This window comes from Lonchura striata, chromosome 1 (assembly GCF_050655825.1).
Source record: "Lonchura striata isolate lonStrDom1 chromosome 1, ASM5065582v1, whole genome shotgun sequence".
In the NCBI taxonomy this organism is placed as follows: Eukaryota; Metazoa; Chordata; class Aves; order Passeriformes; family Estrildidae; genus Lonchura; species Lonchura striata.
This window is the reverse complement of record NC_140703.1, coordinates 45829899-45854347: the sequence shown is the minus strand read 5'-3', so window position 1 is coordinate 45854347 and position 24449 is coordinate 45829899. Positions and strand designations below refer to the sequence as shown.

The 24449-nt window shown below is 38.3% G+C and overlaps 1 protein-coding gene across 14 annotated transcripts in view; it reads left to right on the top strand.

Annotated features, from left to right (window-relative positions):
• Positions 1 to 24449, top strand: part of ALKBH8 (alkB homolog 8, tRNA methyltransferase) — a 48815-nt gene that overhangs the window by 9929 nt on the left and 14437 nt on the right. For 10 of the 14 annotated variants that reach the window (XM_085575876.1, XM_021529360.3, XM_085575892.1 and 7 more), the window contains 5 exons: positions 1035 to 1275; positions 2320 to 2451; positions 3324 to 3419; positions 4779 to 4883; positions 7884 to 7954. In XM_085575876.1, coding sequence (XP_085432002.1) covers positions 1035 to 1275; positions 2320 to 2451; positions 3324 to 3419; positions 4779 to 4883; positions 7884 to 7954 — 645 coding nt within the window. The remainder of the gene's footprint in view (positions 1 to 1034; positions 1276 to 2319; positions 2452 to 3323; positions 3420 to 4778; positions 4884 to 7883; positions 7955 to 24449) is intronic. The other 4 variants (XM_085575918.1, XM_077781346.2, XM_085575920.1 and 1 more) reach the window with 1 other exon arrangement.

Here is a 24449-nt window from a genome sequence, read left to right as displayed (position 1 = left end):
TGTTAATGACTCGGCAATCTTGTTTATGTTGTAAACTCTTTAGAACAAAGAGTGTGTTTTTCTAGTGTTGCTTAGAAATGGGTCTGTAATTTGGGACTTGTTCCCCTTGAAACTGTCCCAGGTACCAAATTATCTATCTAATCTCTCCAAAGAATAATTCTGGGGTCCAGCAAGGTCCTTATTGGTGACAGAACACTTGAATAAGTGATGCATAAAACAAAATCATAATGCTAGTGGTAAACTTGTGTCAGGAATATAGAAAATACTTCCAGGCTTGTGCAAGAGTCCATCTATGAATTACATCATCAGTTGCTGCATGTGCTCCAGCAGATGTGTAGTGGGATCTTTGTAGATTAAGTGAAAGGAGCGGCTTGAACCTATGCATGTCCTTCACACACATAGGATTCTCCATCAATAACATTCCAGATAATAGCAGTAATTAATAATGAGGTAAACCTTGAAAAATATGATCCATAACAGAAAGCCTGATGCAGAGCTTAGAACAGATGTTATCAGAGCCTTCACAATAGGCATAATCACAGCAGTGGTCAGTGTATAATTTTTTTAAATGACCCTCCTCTTTGGTTCTAAACCTCATTTTCTGTTTTTTTTTGTTTGTTTGTTTTGTTTTGTTTTTTTTTTTTTTTTAAGAGAAGCAAAATGCTGTTGTTTGAATTAATTGAACACTTTTCCCATTCCCAGCTGTTCCAGAAACCACCAAAATTATGTGCCAATGCCACTGTTTGTGACAAGCATACTACAAGCACACATGGCACTTGAAAGCATGCATTAACTGAGGAGGTGTTTCTGATAAAGGTTGCAAGGCTTTCAGCCACACCATGTGCTGGGCAAGCAAAGCTCATGGAAATGTAAATATCTTGTGCAGAATACATAAGAGTGCTCATGGGTTTAATTTTTCTTTATAGTGCTGATAACTACAGCCACTTTCTCTTGGTAAAATGTTAGTTTTAAATGAACCAACGATAATCACTAATTCTTTGTTTGTTTTTGTTTTTAAATTATTTTTCAATTAGAGCCTGGTTATTGCCAATGCTGGTCTTGGTAATGGGATGAGTAGACAGCAATTGCTCAGAATACTAGAAGAATATGGAGCAATGGAAACACTCTTAATGCCACCGAATAAACCATATTCATTTGTGAAATACAGGACAACAGAAGAAGCCAAAAAAGCCTTTAACACCCTTAATGGAAAGGAAGTAACACTGGAAGACTGTGGCCAAAACATTATTCTATACATTAATTTTGTGGAAAAAGGTACAGTTTTTCTGCTCTCCTATATATCCAGCTCCATGCATACTGCTCCCCTTTGTTTTTACTTTCTGAGTTGTAAATATAGGTAAAAGCACACTCGTTCTTGTATGTAGACACAGAGAATGAAAGCTAGAATCTGAGATTCAGGACATAAAATAATCCTTGCTCCTTGTATTCCAGGTCAGGATACTCTAATTTCAGCTCTATTACTTGGAAGGAAAAGGGAAAAAAAGATTTGAGTGATTTTCTGACCATTCAATGCTGCACATGAAGGTTTTGTGATCTAGAAGCCTGGAGACTCTCTGGACAGTTCATTGAATTTCTTGTGTGACCTGCAATCTCTGTCTCAGCCCCAAGAAAAAATATACACAATGAAATTTCTGTCCTTTTTTTCCCCCCTTCCCCTCAAAATTTTTTTGGTTTTGGCTGATTATAAGCTATTTACTGCAAGAACTGTTGCTCTTTCTGTGAGCTTTCATAAAGCCTAGCAAAAAGGGTTCCTGGTGTTGGTCTGTATGTTCTGCTAGCAAATAGCTTTTTTTTAAGCTCTCAGGGTAGCAAACTGAATGTCCCAACATCAATGATGTTTTACTTTCTGATACATATTGTTCTGTACTCCATATTTGTTCATATTTGGTTACAGAGAACTCTCTGTCTGGAGAAACAATCTGCTGATATGGTAAATCACTAAAATTCCACAAAATTAAAATGAAATTCAGTGAAGTGGTTAGGAAATTATGTTTATCATTATTTTTACAGGAAAACCACAAGCAGTTTTATGTTGAATAGTAAAGTCTTGTTCCTCTTATTCAGTAAAATTTTAGAAAGCACTTCAATGATGCAAAACTCGGGCCTTACTCTGTTTTGTCGTGACAAAAAGAGATCGTTCTTTCACCAAATAAGACCACAATGAGTGCTCCATTGTATTATTAAACATTTCTATGGCTGTACTATATTCTTACACAAAGTAATTATATCTCCATCGGGAACACAGGCTTTATTTTCTCTAAAGAGTGACAAAATCCTCTTTTTTTTCTTATACGTCAGTTTCCTTGCAAAATGCTGCTCCTGCAAGCTTGCCTCCAGGCTTAATGGTAATTGAAAAGATTATTTCTCCAGAGGAAGAAAAGAGATTGTTGGAAAGTATTGACTGGAAAGGAGATGAAGATACTCAGAATGGTGGGTACAGCTATAGGAATCCAGACATTCTATACTTTTATGCTGTTCCTGCAGTTTCAGGTTATAGGAAGTGTACATCTTGGGAAATGTATTGTCAGAAATTATTCTGTGGCTGCTCTTAGCATTTTAGAAATTGGATCTTATACTGCAAATGATCAGTTCCTTGGGGCAAGTGATCTGAATTAATATCCTAGAATGGATTTGTTGAATAACAAACCTGCATCCAGAGACAATTAAAGTATTCTTATGTGTTTCATGCCAAGCAGAAGACTGTTTGTAATTTGATGTCCAACTGAAGAGCTGTGTCTTCTTTTATTAAAAAAAACCAAAAAAAACAAACAAAAAAAAAACCTTGGTGAGGCATACAGTCTGGATGCTTTCACTTGAACTTGTGGAGTTAAATCCTTCAATAAATAAATTCTTGGAAACGACTTCAGAGTTCCTGTGTAAATTTGTTCCGTGGAGCAATGCAAAAGGTTATGCTGACCTTAGCTAATGTATAACTTGGTGATTAATGAGAATGATGGATCTTGATGTATTATCTGTAGGATATTCATCAGGTGTAAATTCAGAGATCAGGGCAAGAAAAAGATGCATTAAGCATGGCTGAAATAAATTGGTATTTCCTGCTTCTTGCGTATACAAAAACACCATCCCTTTGACTCAGAATGTGATCCTTGATAAATTACAAAAGGTAATAAGCAGAAGTGTGTGCATGAAGAGTGAGGGTCACATATACTGTTGTAACTGCTAATTAAAGAATGTTTAGGCTTAACAGGTAGGATGGAATAGGGAAACATGGTAAATTGCCTGCAGTGTTTCATATAGTCTTTATGTAGTCTAATCTTACTTCAAAGTTATGTTTTTTACAGCCCAGAAGACCTTAAAGCATAGAAGAGTAAAGCATTTTGGATATGAGTTTCGCTATGATAACAATAATGTTGATAAAGACAAACCATTACCTGGAGGTGAGAACTTCCCTATTAAACTGTACTTATTTTGAACAATTATCTAAAGCCTTTAAGGCTTACTGAGTTGTGGCTGTGAGAGTCTGGTTGAAGGAAAGCCTTTGAGTATCTTAAGCACACACAAAAGAGCTTTTGAATTTTGAGATTAATTCCAAATTATTGTTAGTGCTTCAAGATTGTCCAGTCACTCGGAGCCAGAGGTTGCTGCCCGCTGCCCTTTGTTGAGGTCTGGTCAAATAAAGCTTTTGGGATTGTAATTGTCATTCCTTTTTAGCTTTTTGTTCTATAAAACAATTATGTGTTACAAATTGCATATTAATTTATTTGGGGGATGTGACATATGTTGCTGTATATATTTATCTCAAGCAGCTTGAAGCTTGCTGGATGCACACTGAAATAAAATGTTCTTTGCTCTGAAAGCAGTTTTGTAAAGGTTTCAATAGCTCATATTGGGAATTGAAAGCTGTGAGTCAGAGCAAAGCAAGTGAGTCATAGACTTAGATTTAAAAATAGCAAAATAGGAAAGTTAAATTCCTGTAAAACTTGAAGGTGTTTAAGGTGATGCATGTGTACTGGGGTGGATGTAGCATGAAACAGAAGGATTCTGGTTATATTAAGATTTTAACTCTGAAGCTATATCATTGTAAGGGGATTGATATGTGAATTGTTTCCTAGTCTCACAGATTGTTTTATGTGTGAGAAAAGCATAAAGACTTATTGGGAGAAAACAAGAATAAAAATCAATAGATTCATGGAAGGGATAGTAGTAACATGTTTGTTGGTGTTGCCTTCAGCAGAATTTTTAATCAAGTCCTCAGCAAAAATTTTTTAATCAAGTCCTCAGTCCTAAACAGCAAACCAGAGCTTCAGTGGAGGACTATGGCTTCCATTCCTGTTTCAAGACCAGGTTAACTTCAGCAGATTTTTTGGTGATATTTAATCTAATTCAGTAATAGATTTCCAAGGAATAAATTTTTTTAGAGAATGCTCTGCACAACTGACTGTCTGCATAATAATTTTGCTTCTTGACTGCAACTTTTTTATTATAATTGGTAAAAGCTTTTCCTCTGATTTGATGTGGTTTTATTTATGTGTAGAGATACTCCAGTTTGCATTTGTAAGGAGTAATCTGCTTCTGAATGCAGAGGCCTTGAAAGAGTGGTCTTTGTAATTTTGAGTTCTTAAAGAATATTGGACTTGAAGAGTAGTCCCCCAGTTCTGATGTGTGTATTAGCAGCAGATGCAATCATAGTTAAATATGGACTTGCATGTATATGAAGCTACTTCTATGTATTTTCCTAGTTATATTTATTGTAAAAAGCTGTCCTGTCTTGTTTACAGTTTTATTTCTATAACTAGGTCTTCCTGAAATTTGCAAGCCGTTCTTGGAGAAATGCTTAAAGCAGGGATATATCAAACATAAACCTGATCAATTGACTGTAAATCAATATGAACCTGGACAAGGTAAGTTCATTTGTCCCTCAAAAATTTTGAACTCTTTATTTTATATAGTGGGTTAGTGAGCTTAGTTAGCTTAGTTACCTTACCTGATAGGTAGCTAAGCACTGTGCAGCTGCTTGCTCACTCCCTTCACTGGGGTAGAGGAGAGAGTTGGAAGATAAGAGAGGATACTCATGGCTTGAGATCAGGACAGTTTAGTAAGTTAAAAAAAAAAAGCAAACAAAACACAGGAAAACAAGTGATGAAAAAAAATCCTCGACTACTGGCCAATCAGTGCTCAGCCAGTCCCTGAGAAATGACATCCCTGGTAAACTTCACCCTTAGTGTTATTACTGATCACAATGTCATATGATCATACGGAATATTCTCTTGGTCACATGGGGTCAGTTGTCCCAGCTGTGTGCCCTCCCAGCTTCTTGTGCACCCCCAGCTGACTTGCTGGCAGGGAAACATGAAACCATAAAAGACCTTGATACTGTGTAAGCATTGCTTAGAGGCAAAACATCCATGTATTGTCTGCACTGTTTTCATCACAAATCCAAAGCATAGCACTGTACAGGCATCTGTGGAGTAAATGAACTATTTAACAGCTAAAGCAGTACAACTTCACTAAAAAGCAGGAGAATGTAGCATCTAACTGGGAAATGGTGTGGTAACAGGATTTAAGCACCTGCTTAATGTATTTCCACTGTGTCCAGAGATGCTTTGAATCAAAACTGAAGTCTTAATACTGGTTTCTGAACATGGGAACTTGGGTTTAGAAATGTAGTTTTTGAAACAACTATTATGGAAAATTATGGTGTTTGAGTCCAAGGCCATGATTTGAAAACTAATTATAAAAAGATATAGGAATAAATAGTCATATTTGATCTTCTAGTTAAGTGTATTTTTTTACTCCAAACTTGTATTGCTTCCTGTAATGTGAATACAGTTTCCAAGAAATGGTTCCTGCTGTGAGTACATATGATATAATGTTAGTGCATGTGATATACGGAGTCTTAAGTATGATGCAAGCAGTGTTCCCATATCCTAGAAACAAGGAATTACTGTATTTTTGTATTTTTTCCCAAACTGGAGGCTTCTGAAGAAAAACAATCTTCTAATCACACTTCTAGGGAACAAATCATGTGCTATACTTTTTGTTAAGCTTAGTCATCAAGGTTAAGTATCTGGCTTGCTTTCTAGGGTGTGTATCTCTTTTGTCCTTAGGAAGAAAAAACAATGGCTTTACTCTCAGAATTCATGTCTGGCAGTTATTACAGTGTCTGCTGAACAAGGGTGTGAAAAGCTGATCCTATTTGTTTGTGTATCTGACAGTCTGTTAAATTTATACAGTTGTGTACTTCTGGCTGAGACATCTGAGGAGATTAGTTAGATTTGTAGATATCTATCAAGAATGGAAGCAGGTTTTTTTTTTTGAAAAATCAAAAACCTGAGCCCAAAGCAAAATACCCTTTCTTAAATGCAAATCATTAGGGTATGAATGAGCACAGAGTGCAGTCAGATTAGTACTTCCTGCACCTTGGTTCCAAGCTGTTTTTCCACTGGAAATTATACTTGAAATTTTAGAAAGTGAGTTACGGCTATGAATATCTTAAGGTGGAGGGGCCATACATAAGATGAGGTGTGTGGGTCAGTGTGGTCTTGGTTGAATAATTGGTGACAGTGTGGAGAGCTGTCAGTGTTCTTCTGCTGCACAGTGAATTGCACAGACTTCAGTGTGCCTCTTGAAGCAGAGCCTCAGTGCTTTGTACCAGGGCAAAGTTATGAGCCGTAGCAAACAGATATCTGTCTGTCCTTGGTTTTCAGGTCTCACTGACTTTCTGTCAGATTAAATGTTGATCTCATAAAACACTTGTATTTAATGTATCTTATGTGTTTTCACTGAAACTAATGGAATTCAGAATATTTATGTCTGGATGTAACATGTACCGTATAATAAGGGTGCTTTAAAGCACCCTGGCTGACAATTCAGAAGAAATTATCTTCAACTCAGGAATTCTCTACAGAGCCTAAAATGAACTTGGGTAGAATTTTTAATGAGCAAAAAAAACTGTTTCAGCTTGGATGGTATAGGAATGACTCTGTCTGCCTTGGCCTGCAGTGAATCAGAGGAAGGTGCAGTTGCAGTTCTCCCAAGCTGTCTGCTGTTCTCTCTTGCTCCACTGCTGACTGCCGTTCCCCACCATGTGGCGAGATCTTGCTGTGGCAGGCACACTGCTGTTCTAGCATTTGGTGTTAAAATGTGTGATACAAGCTGCAGGGATTGGCACTTTCTTTCCAATTAGCAGATATGAAGGAAAAATCTAAACAAACCCTTGAAAATGACTGTTCTTTTGGCAATTCTCCGTTACGTGTGTGTACTCATACACACACACACTAACAGATGTATTACCCAGGGGTTAGCCTAGCAGTGATGTGTGTTTGCCTTGGAAGAGCAAAGCAGAGGGAGATTTGATCCTAACAGTGCTGCCTCTGAGATAGTAGGTCCTAATGCTAAAGTGGAAATCCTTAATGCAGTCATTTGCTTAGGAAATAGAGGGATTTGAGATTACTCCTCTGTGGAGTGAGGAAGAAATATATTATTGTGGATGAACTAAAGCCCAAAATTGCCGTAGGTACCATAGCTGTTGCTGCTAAGGGCTAAACTGCCTGCAAGGAGAGCCAAGTGCTTGAGCTTCTCTCTGCAGCAGGGAGTCATCCAGGAGTGAGCAAGGCCTTGGAGTAACCTGAACTATCTTCTAGGTATTTCTACTGATTATACAAGACACTTAGGTTACTTGTATCCATCTAATCTGGGCGTAAGACAATTGCCCCAAATTCTTATGGAAGGCAGTTCCCTTGTTTATGGTAAGTTTTGCTTGTTCAACCATACATCCCAGTTTTCCATACGGAGATTCATAGAAATAGAGCTTGCCAATGGAGATAGCACTCTATTACTGTTGTTGTTATTATTATCATTATTGTGTTCACTTTTTTGTTGGTTTTTTTTTTTTTTAACAGGAATTCCCCCTCATACTGATACACATTCTGCTTTTGAAGATGAAATAATCTCTCTCAGTTTGGGAGCTGAGGTAAACTTAGTGTTTGCGTATGGTGTGATGCTTTACTGAGAAATTCCATTTTTATATTTTTAGTTTGATTTCTTATGGTGTCTGTCCACATTAATCCAAGCTTCATATCAGATATGAAAGGTGGTTTGATATGCTAATTAAATAAGTAACTGCAATACGATGTTGTCACTGGAAGATTTGCCAGTGATAACAATGATTTTTAAATCTTGGCATCCAGGTCTCCATTGATGTTCTTTCATCTTTATTTCATGCTTTAATTTCACATATTCTGCCTCAGTACTGCAGCTCTGGGCTTTCTTATCCTTTCCGTTTCAATGAAAAGACTGACTCTGGCACAGATGCTCTATTACTTCATTGATGTAACACCATAAGCAGTGCATTTCTAGGTTATTGTATTACAGCATACCTTTGTGATGGTCTCAGAGATGGCCAAAAGCGCAGTGATTTCAATTACGTGAAAGATACAATCTTTCTGGGAAGTGGACTGCATGGAGCATTTTGAAGCTGTAAAAGGTTGGAATGTGTACGTTTCAACCGGGGACACAGCCAGACTTGGACCATTTCTAGATATTTCAGGTGTAGGCATTGGATTACAGCCTGTTAGGTTTCTTACAAATTTCAGTGCCTTTTCCTAGTGGGCCATAAATACACTTTTTGGCTGCAGGCAGTCAAAACAGATGTAGTTAAAAAGCCAGTGGCCCATGAGCTCTGTTATTTATGGTTTTTCTTTCTAGTCTTTTACAATTTTTTATAATTTCTTTGTGGTTTTGTGCACTTAGCTCTTCATCTGATATTAAAATGAAAATATCAGTTGCAGTAATATGTGATTTACCTATTTTAGGAGTGAAGCCCCCTTCTCTATTCCCATTAAATCTTAAACATGGGCAAAATTTACACCCTCTATTAACAAATTATTGGACATATGCAGCATCAACCTTTGGTGTCTTTCTCTTCTCTTTATTTTTCTCTCTGTAGGGGTTTTTTTCCTACCTGAGTACATCAGGCTGCAGTGTGGTGGAAAACATGCATAACACCATATGTCTTGTCTGTCTTTGTTCTCCTCAATAGGAAATGCACACATTTAAATAAAAAGTGCTGTAAAGAAATAACCTTGCAACCCAGCTGGTTCTGTATTCTATTTTGGAAGTTGGCTGATACTTCAGAGGAAAAAAAGGAAGCAGAATGTTTCATTATATTGAGTAATGGAAAGAGCATTTCTTTCAATTGCATATATGCTTGTCCCTCCAGGATCTGAGTTAGGCAGATTGTAATAATTAATAGCTACAGTAAATGCTTTGGCTTATGAGAAAGAAGTCTGGCAGAACAGAGGACTAAACACAAACACCCTTCTAGCTTGGTGACTTAGTTATCACCACAGATTCTCAAACTTTTTGTATCATCTTCACGGGCCCACAGAACTATTTATGTTGGAGGAAATCTCTTGAAGAGAAGTAGCCCAAGCTCCTGCTTAAATAGGGTCAGCAAAAGTAGGTTGTCCAAGACTGTTTGGTTGTGTTTTGAATGTTTATGCAGATGCAGACTCCAGCACCTCTGTAGGCAATATTTTGTAGTATTTGACCTCTGTCACAGTAAAAATCCAAACTGCTTCATTGTGTTCTGATGGAATGGCATGGGATTTAAATTTTGCCCATTGTTTCTTGTCCTGTTGATGTACATTGTTAGGAAGAATCTGGCTCCTTCTTCATTCCTTCCCATCAGTTATTTACACACGTTAATAAGAGCCATCTTACCTGACACTTAGCCATCCCTTGTCCAGGCTGGTAAGTCTCAGCTCTCTCAGCATCCCCTTATGTAAAGATATTCCTCAGTAATCTTTATGGCCCTGTCCTGGACTTGCTCCAATAAGTCTATGGCATTCTTGTAGTGGGAAGCCCAGTCCAATTCCAGTACTGGACAGAGTACAAGAGATACCCCCTCACCAGGGCTGCTAATTGAGAAAGGATCACCTCCCTTTACCAGCTGAGTGCTCTTCCTAATGTAACCCAGGATGCTATTGACCTTTTTTTCTTCAAATACATTTGTGGCTCATGTTCAACTTCTTGTCACCAGGACCTCAAGGTCATTTTTGGCAAAGCTGCTTTCTAGCTCATCAGCTACCAGTGTGTAAAGATACATGGAATAATTCCTGACCAGGTGCAGGACTTGGCACTTCTGTTTTTCATGAGGTTCCTGTTGGCAGCAGTTGTCTAGCTCTCCAAATCCTTCTGAATGGTGCAAACTGGTATCAGCCACTTCTCCTAGTTCTGTTTTATCTGCAAACGTGCTGAATGTGTGCTCTGCCCCATCATCCAGATCACTAATGAAGTTGTTAAATAGTGCTAGCCCCGATATCAATCCCAAGGGCAGTCCACTAGTGATGTGTCTCCAGCTGTGCTTCATGCCACTGCTATCTTCAGTGGTACTTTGCAACTCACATTACATTACAAAACATCAGTTTTTTCCTCAGTGTGAAATGAATTCCTTCAGTAACAAAGCACTCTGTACTGTTTGTTAGACGAATCATTTTAATTTGTTTCTGCAAACCTGATTTTTGTTGAAAAAGGAATAGTTATTGACATGTTTGTTTATTTTAAATATAAATGATCTTGCAAAATAAAGGCATGATTCTTCACAACAGTGCATTTGTCTTGCATCAGATAATCTACAGTAATCCAGGTTCTTACACCTGCATGAAATGAGGTGAAAATGTAGGTGTGAGATCTCTTTCCTATCTCAGTCTCGTGAAACAGCTTTATCAATGGACACAGAGGGGCCAAGTAGTGGATTGAACCAACCACCCCTGGTTGGTGCAGTCCATAGTGTTTTGAGGAGTTTACAAGATGGATTAAACTTGTTTTGAAGGATGAAAATCTCATTATTGCTTTGCACTTCAGCCTAGCTTATAAAAACTACTAAATAGTTAGAGGGCAAAGCAGTGTGAGGTGATTTGTCTTGTCCTGTAATACTTCTGGAAATGTAACCCATTTCTTGCCATCTCCTGGGAAACTGCAGAATAAAATGAGACTTTTAGAATGTCCTGTGGGCTTGTAATTGCATTTTATAAATCACCACATTCACCCTGTCTTTATAGGAGCTGGTACACTGAAATTATTAGTGAATATCAGTTTCGATGCTCTGTTATTGAATGCAACTTTCTTTTATTCAGAAATTGTCATATTAGGAAAGACAAGGCGATGTGGTAAATTAAGGTGAACAGTCTTTTATTAAACTTAATGGCAAATCATGTTCTATATCCATAAATTTGAACAAAGTACTGCAAAACAGGGATCAGTCCTTTCTGTTGAGAATTTTGGTTTTATTTCAGTTAGGTGTTATTTTCAGTGCCTCCATTTGGTGTCTCTAAAGACATGCAGTTTTACAGTATTTTATCTTAGAAGCCTGGCCAAGTTTGCAGCTGTCTCAAAAGAATTCTAATTCTAACCTGTGTTGAATGTCTCTTTGCAGGTTTACCACAGGAGCTTGATCAATATTGAGATTCCTGTTTTTCCAGTTTTCCTAATTTGTCATTTTATATGCTGCTGTGTAAGCCTTGATTCGTTAAAACTTTAGAAATACAGAGCTACCTCTGTATTTATATTATGAGCTAAGTAGTGCTATGAACATATCCAATCCATAGAAGAATTTTTCCTTCCTGGCTGCCAATCTTACTCCCAGGTCTAAAGTTACCAACACCCTGTAGTCCCTCCTTGCCAGCTCTGCCCTGCTGTGTCTGAGATTGCCATGGGACACCCACTGTGCCCTGCCAGACAGCAAAGCACAGCCATAGTTTGCTCAAAAGGGATGTTGGTTTGGCACAATGTCCTGACTTATGTTGCTGTGTCCCATTTTCTTAGGATGCAGCCCCAGGCTTATAATTCTCTTCTCCTTAGCTCTGTTTTTTCTTGCCTGACTCTGCTTCCTATGCCTTGATCTGGCAAAAGGCTGGTGCAAACACTGAGAACTGCTGTGATGCTCTGTCTAGGCCCTGACCTAATGTCTGAGGAAGAAAAGCTTTAGGGATGTCAGCCAGATTTGTGCCTCAGGGTTAAAGAGTGGGGGCTGTGTATGGATCATCTTTAACCTCTGCCTAGCTTCTGTTCATCTGAACACATTCATCATCTCTTAGCCTGTGGATCTTAGGTACTTTGATCTGTAAAGAAAACCTGTGACTCTCTTAAGCCTTGAAAGCAGAGCAGTTTCAAAGAAAAGCTTCACCAGATCTTTTGAACAACCTTTGAGTATGGTCATTCTAGAACTGATAGAATGAGGTATGCTGCTTCTACTCATCTCTCAGTCTGATAATTGATTCTTTTTCTGGTACTTCTGCTTATTACCTGTTGATCTATTTCCAATCTGTCTTGGCTAACAAACAGAAACCTGTGGCTGGTATAGCAGCAGCTGTTTCTGTAATAGCTGAGAGATTTTATGAGAAGCCTTTAGAAAGTCTAGACTGTACCCAGCCTTTGGCAGTTAGCAGCTGTTTTGTGTCTTGCATGAGCTTTAATAAGATAAGCACTAGGTATTGCTGTGTGGTTCAGCTCTTGCTCTGCTTATCTTGGTTAGTTGCTAATTCAGTTTAATTTGCTGTTTACATATATATTGCTTTATTTTTCTTGTGAGGGAAGGCAGAAAGCATCTTACGTTTTAAAGAATTACTGTGGCAGTGGCTATGCCCAAGTTTTTTTCTCAATGTTGGCAGGATGATGGTAGTGGGTGAAATAGTAGTAATAGTCATCACTATTTAAAAAGAGATCAAATTGTCTCTGAACCCATATGGAAGATACTAATTTTAATCATTGCAACCTAATACTGAGTTTAGAAGTTTGTTCAGATGAAGTAGGATTCCTAAAACTCAGTAATGTGCTTTTCCAGTCTGCAAGACAGGTGCAACTCAAGAAATATGTCTTACAGTAATAGATTTTATTTGTTCTTGAAGAATAGCAACTTGCAGTGGTTTTAGCTGGAAATCCAAATGGACGTAATTTATAGTTGTATGCCAAGATTGGTTGGTTTGTTCCATTTAAAGTGGTATTTCATTTTTGAAAACTGAGTTTTCAATGAGGAGTTTCTCTATGTAAAAGGTGTGCTAAGCACTGCAAATTAAATGCATCAAGCTCCATAAATCTGTGTCTCCTGTTTCATTTGCTCTTTATAGATATGTCCTGTGTTTCTTTCTGTCCATGTCATACCATGGTGGACTGTCACTGAGCTTGGATGAGATACAAGAACCACCAAAATCAAGGGAAAACTTATTTTTGATGTAATTGAACATTGAAATATACTCTCTGAGATAAGCAACAAAGCCTGTAGCCCCTTCATGGGAATACTTACAGCAGTCTAACTGCCTCTTTTGGTAAAGATGAAACATTATTTTATTTCTGTGCTGGATGTCTATTCTCCATTTGCATACAGGATTCTGTTCACAGATACCAACATGTTTTGCTGATGTTTCCACCTGATGAGTTATTTTAACCCTTGGAAGGATCCTGAAAGCTCAGCTTTCATGTAAACTGTTTGAAGGGAACCTGTCCTGCAGTAAAGAAAACCTCCTTGGTTTTTGATAGGCTAACTCCTGTTTTAGCCAAGGGTAATGAGTAAGGCACCCGCTGTGTGCAAATAATGTAGATAAGCATTTGTTTCCCAAATGTTGTAGGAATCTGCTAACCAATTGCAATTTGCATTAAGATGGTACAAGAAGAGCATTCTGGTTTGGTAAGAATTGCCCCAGAACAATGATTTGGTAGCATTATTTCTCTAGAACCTGTATGGCAGTAATTTGTGAAGAAACAAGACAGACAGCAATGTGGAGATCTTGCTTTCTCTGCTATCTCCTCAGCTACTTAGGAAGAAAAAAATCAAAGCTAAGCTATGACAGAGCCATATTTCAAAGTTTTAGATGTGAAAATATTCTGTTTTGCTCCCCTTTCATGTTGGTGACGCATTATAGTTTCCAGCTGCCTCTTTGTCTGAGGCTGAGTATTTACTATCAGTGGGCCAGTATCAGGTAAATAACTCTGAAAAGGTTGGTCTCCTGTCTCCCTTCTGTTGCATTTGTACCAGCCTGCTTTCCTCTCCACAGAAGGAAGAAACTTATCCCCCATACCTTTCCATAAAGCTGTTCCCCACTATGCAAAGCCCAGTAGCTCCTACTTTAGTGCTGAGGAAGGAAGGCACCCTGTGGTTTGATTGCTGAATGTGCAGAATGTGCTGTGACTTGCTGAGCTATTTCTCCTGGGTCTGCTGGCGTGGGAAGTTGCTTTACTCCTTTCTCTGTAGTGGTTTTGTTTCCTTTTCATGGTCCATTATTTTGACTAGTGAGGGGGAAGGCAGAGCTGTGGCTTCTCCTGGTTCTTACCAGTTTGCTTTCTTCACAGTCAGTTGGTTGTTTTTTTAAGCATCCTGTGTTTTGTTTGAGCTGTTGAGCATTGAGAAAGAGTTGTGGGAAGAATGTTCTCTTTTTCTCCTGAACTGCACTGGATAGTGTATCCAAAGTGAATGTGGAAAGATAAAAGAAACGGCAATTAGGAAGAATTTGAAAATGAAATCCACTCAAGATCACATAGAAAAATGCATTGACATGCTATAAGAAATATCATACGGTTCCAGTTATTTTTGTGTGATTGTATGAAACACCTACTGTGACTGAAATACTTTCTAAAATGTTGGCAGTCTGCAGTAGGGCTTACTAGTTTCTGATTTGGGTCATATCTGCTAAATAATGAAGGAAAACTTCTGCTTAATTCCTTTACTTGATTCTGTTTTAACAGAACCTGTTGTCTCCAGGCTATTTGCTGTTTCTGTAGTGTGCTTATTTTGTATGCTGAGGCAGCACCACTTCATTTTCAATTCTCAGACGTCTGGCTGTTAAGGTACACAATGGTACACAAATACAGATACTGAATTTTTCACTGGAAGCAAATGTACTCTCTAGAAAGTGTCTTGCTGTTCCATAGCTATTGCTACATATTTCTAATTGGTTTTCATGTGGTAGGAAAAATGTAGATAGGTAACAATCTTAGAAAAACATTATCTTATGGTATATAGTACCACTAATTTTAAATTAAAATCTTTTTTTTCTGCTTTGCACTTCATGCCTCTCATGTATCCTTGTTATGATACATGAACCATTCTTCTGTGGTGGTGAGACAAATTAACTGTTTAAATATGAAATTTCTATTAACATATTTATTGTAATGAAAGAAAAGGAGCATTAGATAGGAGAGCATCAAAACAATGTGTTCGGCAGGCTGAGGAAGGGGATTCTACCCCTCTGCTCTGCTCTCATGACACCCTTCCTGGAGTACTGCATCCAGCTCTGGGGCTGCCAGCATAAGAAGAACAAGGACTTCTGGAGAGAGTCTAGAAGAGGATTCTGAAATAGATAAGACAGTTGGAGCTTTTGCTGTGAAGACAGTGTGAGGAAGTTGGGATTGTTCAACCTAAAGAAGAAGGATTCTGGGGAGTTTTCCAGTACTTAAAAGGGGCCAACAGAAAAGCTGGACAGGGATTCCTTATTCAGGGAGTGTAGTGACAAAATGTAGTGTTTTGAAATGGCTTGAAGCGCAGTAATGAATACTGAAAGAGGGGACATTCAGATTAGATATTAGGAAGAAATTATTTACCATGAGGCTGGTGAGACACTGCAAGTTGTGAATGCCCTATTGGAAGAGTTGAACCCATGGAAGGGTTCAAGGCCATGCTGGACAGTGCTTTGAGCTGATGTAGTGGAATGTGTCCCTGCCCCTGACAGGGAATTTAGAACTAGATGCTCTTGAATGTCACTTCCAAACCAAGCTATTCTATGATTCTATCAGAGAAAACTAACAGAGCATTTGAATTTACATTTCAGTTGGTATTTTTACCACTGAAATTGTTTTTGAGTCAGGTTTTGAGTTGTCATTCTTGAAATATAGTTCAATTTTTTAATAGAAACCTGTGTTGCTTTTTAGTAGTTACTAATTTCTTAATTTTTAAAAGGATTTTTTATTTTGTCAAGAGGTTCATCAATGGAAGTTACTTTCATTCCCCATGATATGTTTAGAAGGTCAGTACTTGCTGTGTGAAATGGAATTCTGGTGTCTGCTACAAATTAACAGCAAACAGGCTGAACTGGAGCATTAAATAGTTACCTTTAGCTGTTGCATTTCAACTGTACTTCAGTTTTGGAATTCAGTAAGGAAAGCTAATTTCATTAGCTGTTGATGTAATCTCTGTCATAGGAGCCTATTTTAAGACTGTGACAAATTTCATGTAGAAATGCCTAGTCAGTCTAATCACAAGTAGCCTATAAACAAAGAAACAAGCTTAACTTATAAAGCTCCTGCTGTGGTGTATTGTCTCTCTTGGCTTTGGACAGGAATTTGAAATAGCAGTAAGTGGTAGCGCATGGATTTTGAAGTCTGTCTGCATTTATACTATCTTTACAGATCTGAGTATTTTGCATGCTGCAATGTTCTGTTTCTGTTTTTCTTACCAGGTATGTTTTAAGAGGGGTTTATCCACAAAGCTGTTGTTGCAGTGGAGTTGAACTTTTGGTGAGGAACTGACAATTTTGAGCAGTTAAAGTGTGCTGGAGCTGTCAGACCTGTGATGCTGATACTGTGACAGAAGGATTCTGTTAGTGGGAGAGTTGTGCCCTTAGCAGGGAAACAAGCAGGCAGGCAGCCTGTTAGTGCTGCCCAGGGGCAGTGCAGGGAAAACTTTGGTCTGTTTGGTAGGGCAGGAGAAGAATGGTTGGAGGAAACCAAGGCTGATGGTGCAGCAGAAAGCAGAAAACTGGACACTTCACAGTTCCATGGGAGATGTTCATGTTCCTCCCGCCCTTCCTGTTACTGCCTGCATCTCTGCCGTGTGCGTTCATGCAGTTGGTTGTAAATTCAGGGCCAGATGTTGAGGCCCTGGTTACAGCCCTTTTGTGTAACTTTGGCTGCTTTATGAGAAGACAGTCATTGTGCTAATGAAGCAGGTGGAGGGGATGACAGAAGAAAGAGATTACATTGCTTATGATGAAAATCAGCAGTGTTGGAATACTTCCTATCCAAATTTCAGAATGTGGTTTTCCTTTATGGTTGTTTTCCCTGTTCTAAAATAACATGATGTGTGGGAGCTCTATGGGGTGAAACGTAGAAATTGAGTAATTGATAAAACAATTTTCTTAAAATGATTTTAAAGAAACGTCTTTGTGTCATGCTGTGTTTTGAATTATAGTTTATGGCCACAGGAGACATCATTAATGAAGAAGATGGCTTTCATTAGTTCTTTGGGTTTTGTTTGGGTTTTTTGATTTTTTTTTTTTTTTTTGGGGGGGGGGGTGTTGAGGGTTATATGCTTTTGACTCCTTACGAACAAGGTTTCTTAATGTATGTAAGCAATTTATTAAAATTTATTCCCAGATCTTTGTTCCTCAGTAGATTTCCCTTTTACAGTGAAGATGTAGAGGATTAAGAAACAGGCCATATGGTAGTTTCTATAGCAATAGATTAAAAACCATGTCTTGTCAGCCCTTATGAGATATGATGCAATAGTTTGGGAAGGCACAGTTTGTATGTCTTGTATCCTGGCAGTTCTCTTTCATTGTAATGCTCTCTGGGACAGCTGTTAGATGCACATATGAGAAGGACTAGCTGACCTTTGTTTCAAACTATGAGTGCCTAAATTCAGCATTTCATCCCTTTGAATTACAGGTATTCAGCACCACACTGTTCCCATACGATTATCTCAGAATGTAGGGGCCAAGATTTTAGTGATTATAATAGTGCAGGAAGAGGTTTTAATTAAAGCAGAACTGTTTTAAACAGAGTTGAAGCATCTGCTGAATCCATACTTGGATGCCTTATTAAATAACTTGTTGTCAGTGGTATTTAGTCCAGGATTAAGACACTGAAATTTTCGTATTTTATGAGTAGGTGTGTACCTGTCCTCTGCATGCCTGAGCTCCTCTGTAGTCAATGGGAATTGAGTCAGTCCAGCCTATGGGATAATTCAGCTCATACTGAGTTAGACATCTCTTGTTTCATTTTATAGGTTTCAGTTCCCTAATGGGTTGTTTTGAAATCGAAGGCCAAATGTAGGTCTTAATCTTGAACTGATTTTCCTATTTCCACCCTAGTCTTAAAGTTAGCCTGAATTCCTGTACTACAGCACTGCAAGCAGAAAGCTGAAACCTGCAGAGGACAGTAAGGTTTGTTGAACAATCCAGTGTTTATAGAGTGATGGAAGATGGTTTTTCACAATGTGGGATAATGAACATGCAGCATGTTTTACCCATGCCTTGAAATACACTGATCCTGCAAAGGCTTGGGCTATTTTACAAGAGCTGATGGGTCTGTGCCACATTAGTACTTGGTATGAGTTTACACTTTGAATGTAAATATTTCAGGTTCTCTTTCCTGCAAATGACAGTTAACCTCTTTCATTCCATGTTTGACGATATTACTCAGCCAAAGCCTGGTTTTTGCTGTATGAAATACTGTTTATATAGCATGGAGGCTTTATTTACTGTTCCTCACTGCTTCTGCTGTCGAAAATTTGCAATTAAAACCTGTAATGGTTGATGACAGGATGATAAATGCACAGGTAGCATGGAATGGATGTAAAATTACAGTTGGAGTCCTGTTTACGTGTATTTGCAGCCTCAGTAACATGAGAATTGTGTGTATTTCCACAGGTATTGGTAAACAATCAATGGTTTAGAAAGGCGAGATGTACTTTTTGAGTGAAGTGTTTCCCTTTCTACTTAGATACTGAAAATCTCTTGAGAACTTTTCTAAATGTGTAGAAGAATTACAGATATACCACAGCAACACATAGACCATGTGCTACCACACACATCCATTTAGGATCCTCAAAATATCTTAAATATTAGGATCCTCTAAATATCATATTTGAATATAATTTTGTGCTTATTACAGAACAGCTATGTCTGTGTTGTAAGGACTTGTTTAGAGGATAATTTGCTTTCAGGACATAGAGTAACTCATTAAGTGCAAGTCTGAGGAGGTGTAATCGAGGACACAGAACTGCTTTCTTATGTCTGGGCTTTACATCTTAACAGACTGAGCCCTCTGGAAACCATCAGGATGTGTAGTCATCCTCTTGTGCTCTTCCATGGAACTGTACCTCACTAGAAAGCAAGGGATGCAAAACCTTAGAAATTTCATTTCCTTTGGAAAGGAAGATGAATGATTTTATGTATTTCAGGCACATTCTGCCCTGGTATAGTTGGATGTAATTCCCTGTATGTCAGTGTAGTAGCATCCATGGATGGAAAGGAAGATATATGACTGAAAGAATGGAAAATACTGCAGAGGAGGCAAAGTCAGTAAAAGAAATTAAATTAAGACTAAAAACACTAGCCTCTTGACTTTCTGTGTACTAAAAGAGTTTAAGCTAAGAGCTAGGGAGGCAATTTATTACAGGATGAAGATGAAATGTTAGTGAGACTGAGTTCTTGTTGGGAACTTGACAGACTCTTTGACTCTGGATTCACAAAAGGACATCAAGGTTTTATGCTTGGGTTAGATAGCACTTTCCAGAAAGGAGACATCTGTACTTGTTGGGAGAGAGAGAGGGGAGCAGTGGTAATGCAACTATTGCCTTTAATGTAGGGATTGAAAGCCTTTTATATATGAGCCTAATATTCAACATTAAGTCTTAACACAGGTAATGATCTGGGAAGGTGCAAAGACCACAGGAAATGTCCTGACATTCAAAATAAACTTAATACTTTTGGAGGCAGTAGGAACTGACATATTTAAAGGCTTTTGAAACAAAGAGTCAGCTTGAGCAGAAGTTGGTGGGATGGTGCCATAAGTACCACCAGCATCCCAACCTCTGCCAATGCTGGTCAGAGCAGCCACCTTGCTGGACATCACAAGGAGCTGGCATCCAGTTTAGTGAGGTGACTGATAATTCTGTGGGCGTACCAAGAAAATCATAACAAGGTGACACCTCAGATATAAAAGAATGAAGAGCTGTCCATATATTGAAATATTTTTTAAACACTCATATGCTAGACTTTGATTAAGAAAAAAAAATGCACAGATACTTAAAATGACACAGAGAATTCAGGAAGATAATAACATGTTGCATGGAAAATTGAATACAATTTTTGAAGAAAGAAAGGCCAATTATATTAAACATCTGAGTAACATCACCATAGTGCCTAAGTGGATAAACAGGCTTAGCAAGAGATGGTATGCTTTAGCATAGATCTGATATGGGAGAGGCCTTCACATGTGTTGAGATTTTTTGAGAAATGCAGTACTGAAATAGTTCATTGTCACAATTGTCAATGCTGCACTTGTTTTCTGAAGTATGGCCAGAGTATGTACATGATACATGATGTAAATATCTGCATATATTACATAAGGTAAATTGGCTATGATGTAGATTATTCAGGAAAGATAATCCTAATTACTTTCCTTTGAAAATTCATCATTTTCTGATTCCCAAATTTTGGAATTTAGCATGGGTTTTGCAGTGAAAGGTGCTGTATGTTACCGATTAATTGCCTTGGTCCTGTGTGAGCCAGCAGGTTCTTGTCTCTGCATAGAGCCCCACTGTGTTGTTCAAGCTCTGTGTGTAGGCTTTAAACTTCTCAGCTGTCTTTGAAGTAGACATTCTTTTTCATCTGTTTTACATGTGGGAAACTGTTATGTAGGCTGATAATCCATCTTTGCTCTCTGAAAATTCAGTAAACTATGTCAGAGACTTGAGAAGCATTCCACATTATACTTTTTTTAGCTTTAGAGTATGTTTCGTCTAAGATAGTGTATTATCATCAAATACAAATTGCATCAGAGACAAAGCTTAGAAAAATAAGTCAGTCCCCACTGTAGCTGTGAATTTCTTATTGACATTGTCTTTATAGCTCTCTTGCATTATTTCTGTTTTCCCTTTGAATCTCTACTTGTTTGATAGACCAGTCATTCACCTTCATCCTCCTACTCTTTCATGAAGTACAGTACCACTGCACTGAAAGGTGGTGCAGACTTCTGCACCCTGTGGTGTTAAAAAAAAGATACTTTATTCCCTTCCTATGTTGGATTATTTTCTGATTTTTGCACTTTGCCATATTTTATGCCACAAGGAACAATGCTCGTGATATGGGTGTCTCTTTGCTTTGATGTTTAGCCGTCCCTAAAGCTATGCTCCCTTGTCATGAACACTCTCTCTTAAATAACTTGGCATCATGACAAGTTATTTAAAACCACAAATAGATATTAGCTGGTTGTTTCTTTAAAGTTTTTAGTTTTTTTTTTTTTAGGGTTTTTTTTTTTTTTTTTTTTGCTATATTCAGAGACCCACTTTTTCCATAGTAGAAGGAAAAATGGTAAAACTTATATAGCACCCACTATTTTTATTTTTGTATTGTAATCCTTGGATGATACACCATGAGCTAGCTGGAAATTGGATCTTTATTGACTCTGCCATCTAAGAGAAAAAAGAAGATAGGTAAAAACAAAAATAGTAATTGGAAATAGCTCCTGTGGAGCAAAGCTGTCATGAAGCAGATTGATTCAGCAGTGGCAAAGTTGCTTTATTGATTTTAAGTCCTTAGTAAATTAAAAAGAAGAGCAAATGTGTTAATCTTCTGTTTGCATGTGTGTTTGACAGTGACAATTGAGAATGCTCTGCCAGGATAAAGACACATAGAGGAGTGTGGGAATGTTATCTACTTCAGTCAGTAACAGGCTTGCCAGAGATAACAATAGGGTTCTTCAGAAATCCTTCTGGGTTGAATCTTCTTACTGTGCTGTAAAAAAGGATAGAAGAAGTATTCCTGCTTGGTTTTTTAAGCATTCAGGTGCAATTAGTCTAGGTAAAGGAATGAAGCATAGGAATTATAATAGTTTTCTTCACGTGTTCCTTAAATTTTATTTTCTGTCTCAATTGCAATGTCAAATTTGTTGTAAATAGATCAGTGCAAAACCTTAATATATTCTAGCTTAAGACCTCAGTCTGCTTCATAAGCAAAAGTCAGTTTTGGATTTGGATTTTTGACTCTTTTAATTACTGCTTATTACCTTACGTCATTGTCCATTTACAAGTAAATTAATCCTTTATTTATATTTTCCTTCCCAAATCATCACAGCTTCTCATAAGGATGAAATTCAGTTGGATGGGGAGCAGCTATACACAAAATGACATTATAGTACAGAAGCTTTCCCTTCCTGGAAAAGCAAGAACAGAGCTGGGATTCTGTTCTGGTGAGGACTAGATGTTACAAAGAGAAATTCTTGCTTTTCAGCCTCAAATTGTGCACCATCAGAAATTTTGCTTCATGTATTTCTTGTTGGGTTAGTGTAATTCAGCCAGGAGAACATGCTATTCTTCTCTTCCTTTTCCTGCCACTGCTGCCTGAAAATCCAGCTTCCAGGGATAGTTTTGTGGCCTCTCATTCCCAACATGTCACCTGTCTATAGAGCACTCTGAACCTCTGTTGTTTTGGATACACAGTTGTTTACAGGACAGGGTTTGAGGAGCATCTCCTGTGAAGAGACTCTGGGGCCACACAGATGGTGGGGGAAGAGGAATTGGAGATGAATGAGGTAAAGCAGGAGAGAAAGCAGGGAGCTGGAGATACTGTTGTTTCCCACTACTTCGTATGGAGTCACCAGCCTGGTGACTGACGTGAAAGGGAACAAGGTCCTCTTGGACCCTGGAGGGAGATGGGAACTGGAAATGCAGGGGACCCATTAAAGGTCTCCTGCTTGATTCATGGATAAAATACAGTTTTGTAATATCATCTGCAAAAATAGAGCTTTGTAGTTACTACTGACTCAGAGGACCAGTGGGGTAACGGGATTCCTTCCAGGAAGGAATCTACACATTCTTGTGTTCAATTTATTATGCCATACTGCTGAAGAACCTGGACTCTCTCTTGTCCCTTCACTCCTGTCCCCAGCAACAGTGAGCCAGTGAGGCATAAGACAGACTGAGGCATCATCTCACCAATTTCATCCTACCACTTCATTCCCCATTTCTTTTCTTTTCATGCTTTTTCTTTCTTTACTTGCTGGTCCTGATTAGTTATCTTCTGATTCATTTGCCTTGCCAGATAGCTGCATCTTTTTGCAGAGACTTGCTGCTACTGTGCTTTACAGGACAGCATCCCCGTCAGATTTGTCAAGTCCACTGTATTTTCTCCTTTCTCACTCCATGCTTCTTTGAGGTTTCCTAGAAGAAATTGCAAAGTCCAAAGGAGGGAGTACAGTAGCAAGTGGCTGCCATTCATGTATTTGTGCAGCTATTGAAACATTTCATGATCATTAATCAGAGCTTATAGTTATTCTTTATTACTCTTCCCCAATATCTCTCTACCCCCTTCAAACCCACTGTTTGTCACCCTTGTCACTTTTTGCCTTAAATTTAGATAGCCCAACTGGAAAATGTCATTCTGAGTGGTAGTACAGCATAAATAATTTTTTTCCTAAAAATGTAAATGCCACTGTGCTTTGCTTCAGTGTGCACAACATTAAATAGTAATTGTTGTTAGTGGCAATTTGTAGTGTTTAAGAGTCTTGCTTATTCAGTCTGTCATGCTGGGTTTCTGTGCTGAATGACTGATTGTTGCACCACTGTTTTTTCTTTGTTAAACGCATCTGTACACAGAAGGAGAGCTGCCTAATTTGTTTCAATCTGGCATACTGGAGCAAGTCTGCTTTTAAATTGCATACTTAGTAGGTTACAAATCAGATGCAGTATTTTCATGGTGCTAATTCTCCAGTGTGCAAGGAACTGCTGACTTGAATAGGTTTTGACCACTTTTCTTTTTCAGTAAGTCTTCTGTAACTCATTTGGCTTGCTTAAATGACCTGCTCCTTATTTTCCACAGCAAGAGTTTCTCTCATTTGGGAAATGTAAAAGGATAACATTCCTAGCCCAAGCAGAAGCAAAATGTACCACTGCCATCTGGGCTGTGAAATTGGAATAAAGCTGAAAGTGTTACCTCAGTATCTTGCTGTGGCTGGAAGCCAGATAGCAGATAATAAAAAGATGGTCTGGTAGTTGGCATGTTAGGCTGGATCTTGGGATGTACTTGTTGTGTTTCAAATCTCCAAGAATGTGGGCAGGTGGGAAATTATTTCTCTCACCTAACACTGCTTAACTGCACGTTATGTATCTACTGAGCTAATTGTCTCAGCTCATCCACTGTGAACAGATAGGCAGTTCCAGAGGGCATAGGGTCATTCCACATCACTTAGTTCTACATTTTACACTAGGATGAATAACCCTGTGGAGAAACTTGTCTCTCTGCATATATATCACCAAAAAAACAGTAGCTGATGGCCTTAGTCCAGGTACATAACTTTTAGATGCTTGAAATACAGCAAATGAGCCCTCTCTTCCTCTCATGCAGCTGCCTTTAGTTGTGGGATAGCAGTCCTTTCCTGCCTTACAGGTACACACAGAGATTGAGCAGTGCTACTGTTCTTACAAAGTTTTTATTGTGAAAAGAAATTTATATGTAATTTTAATTATCTCTATCTAC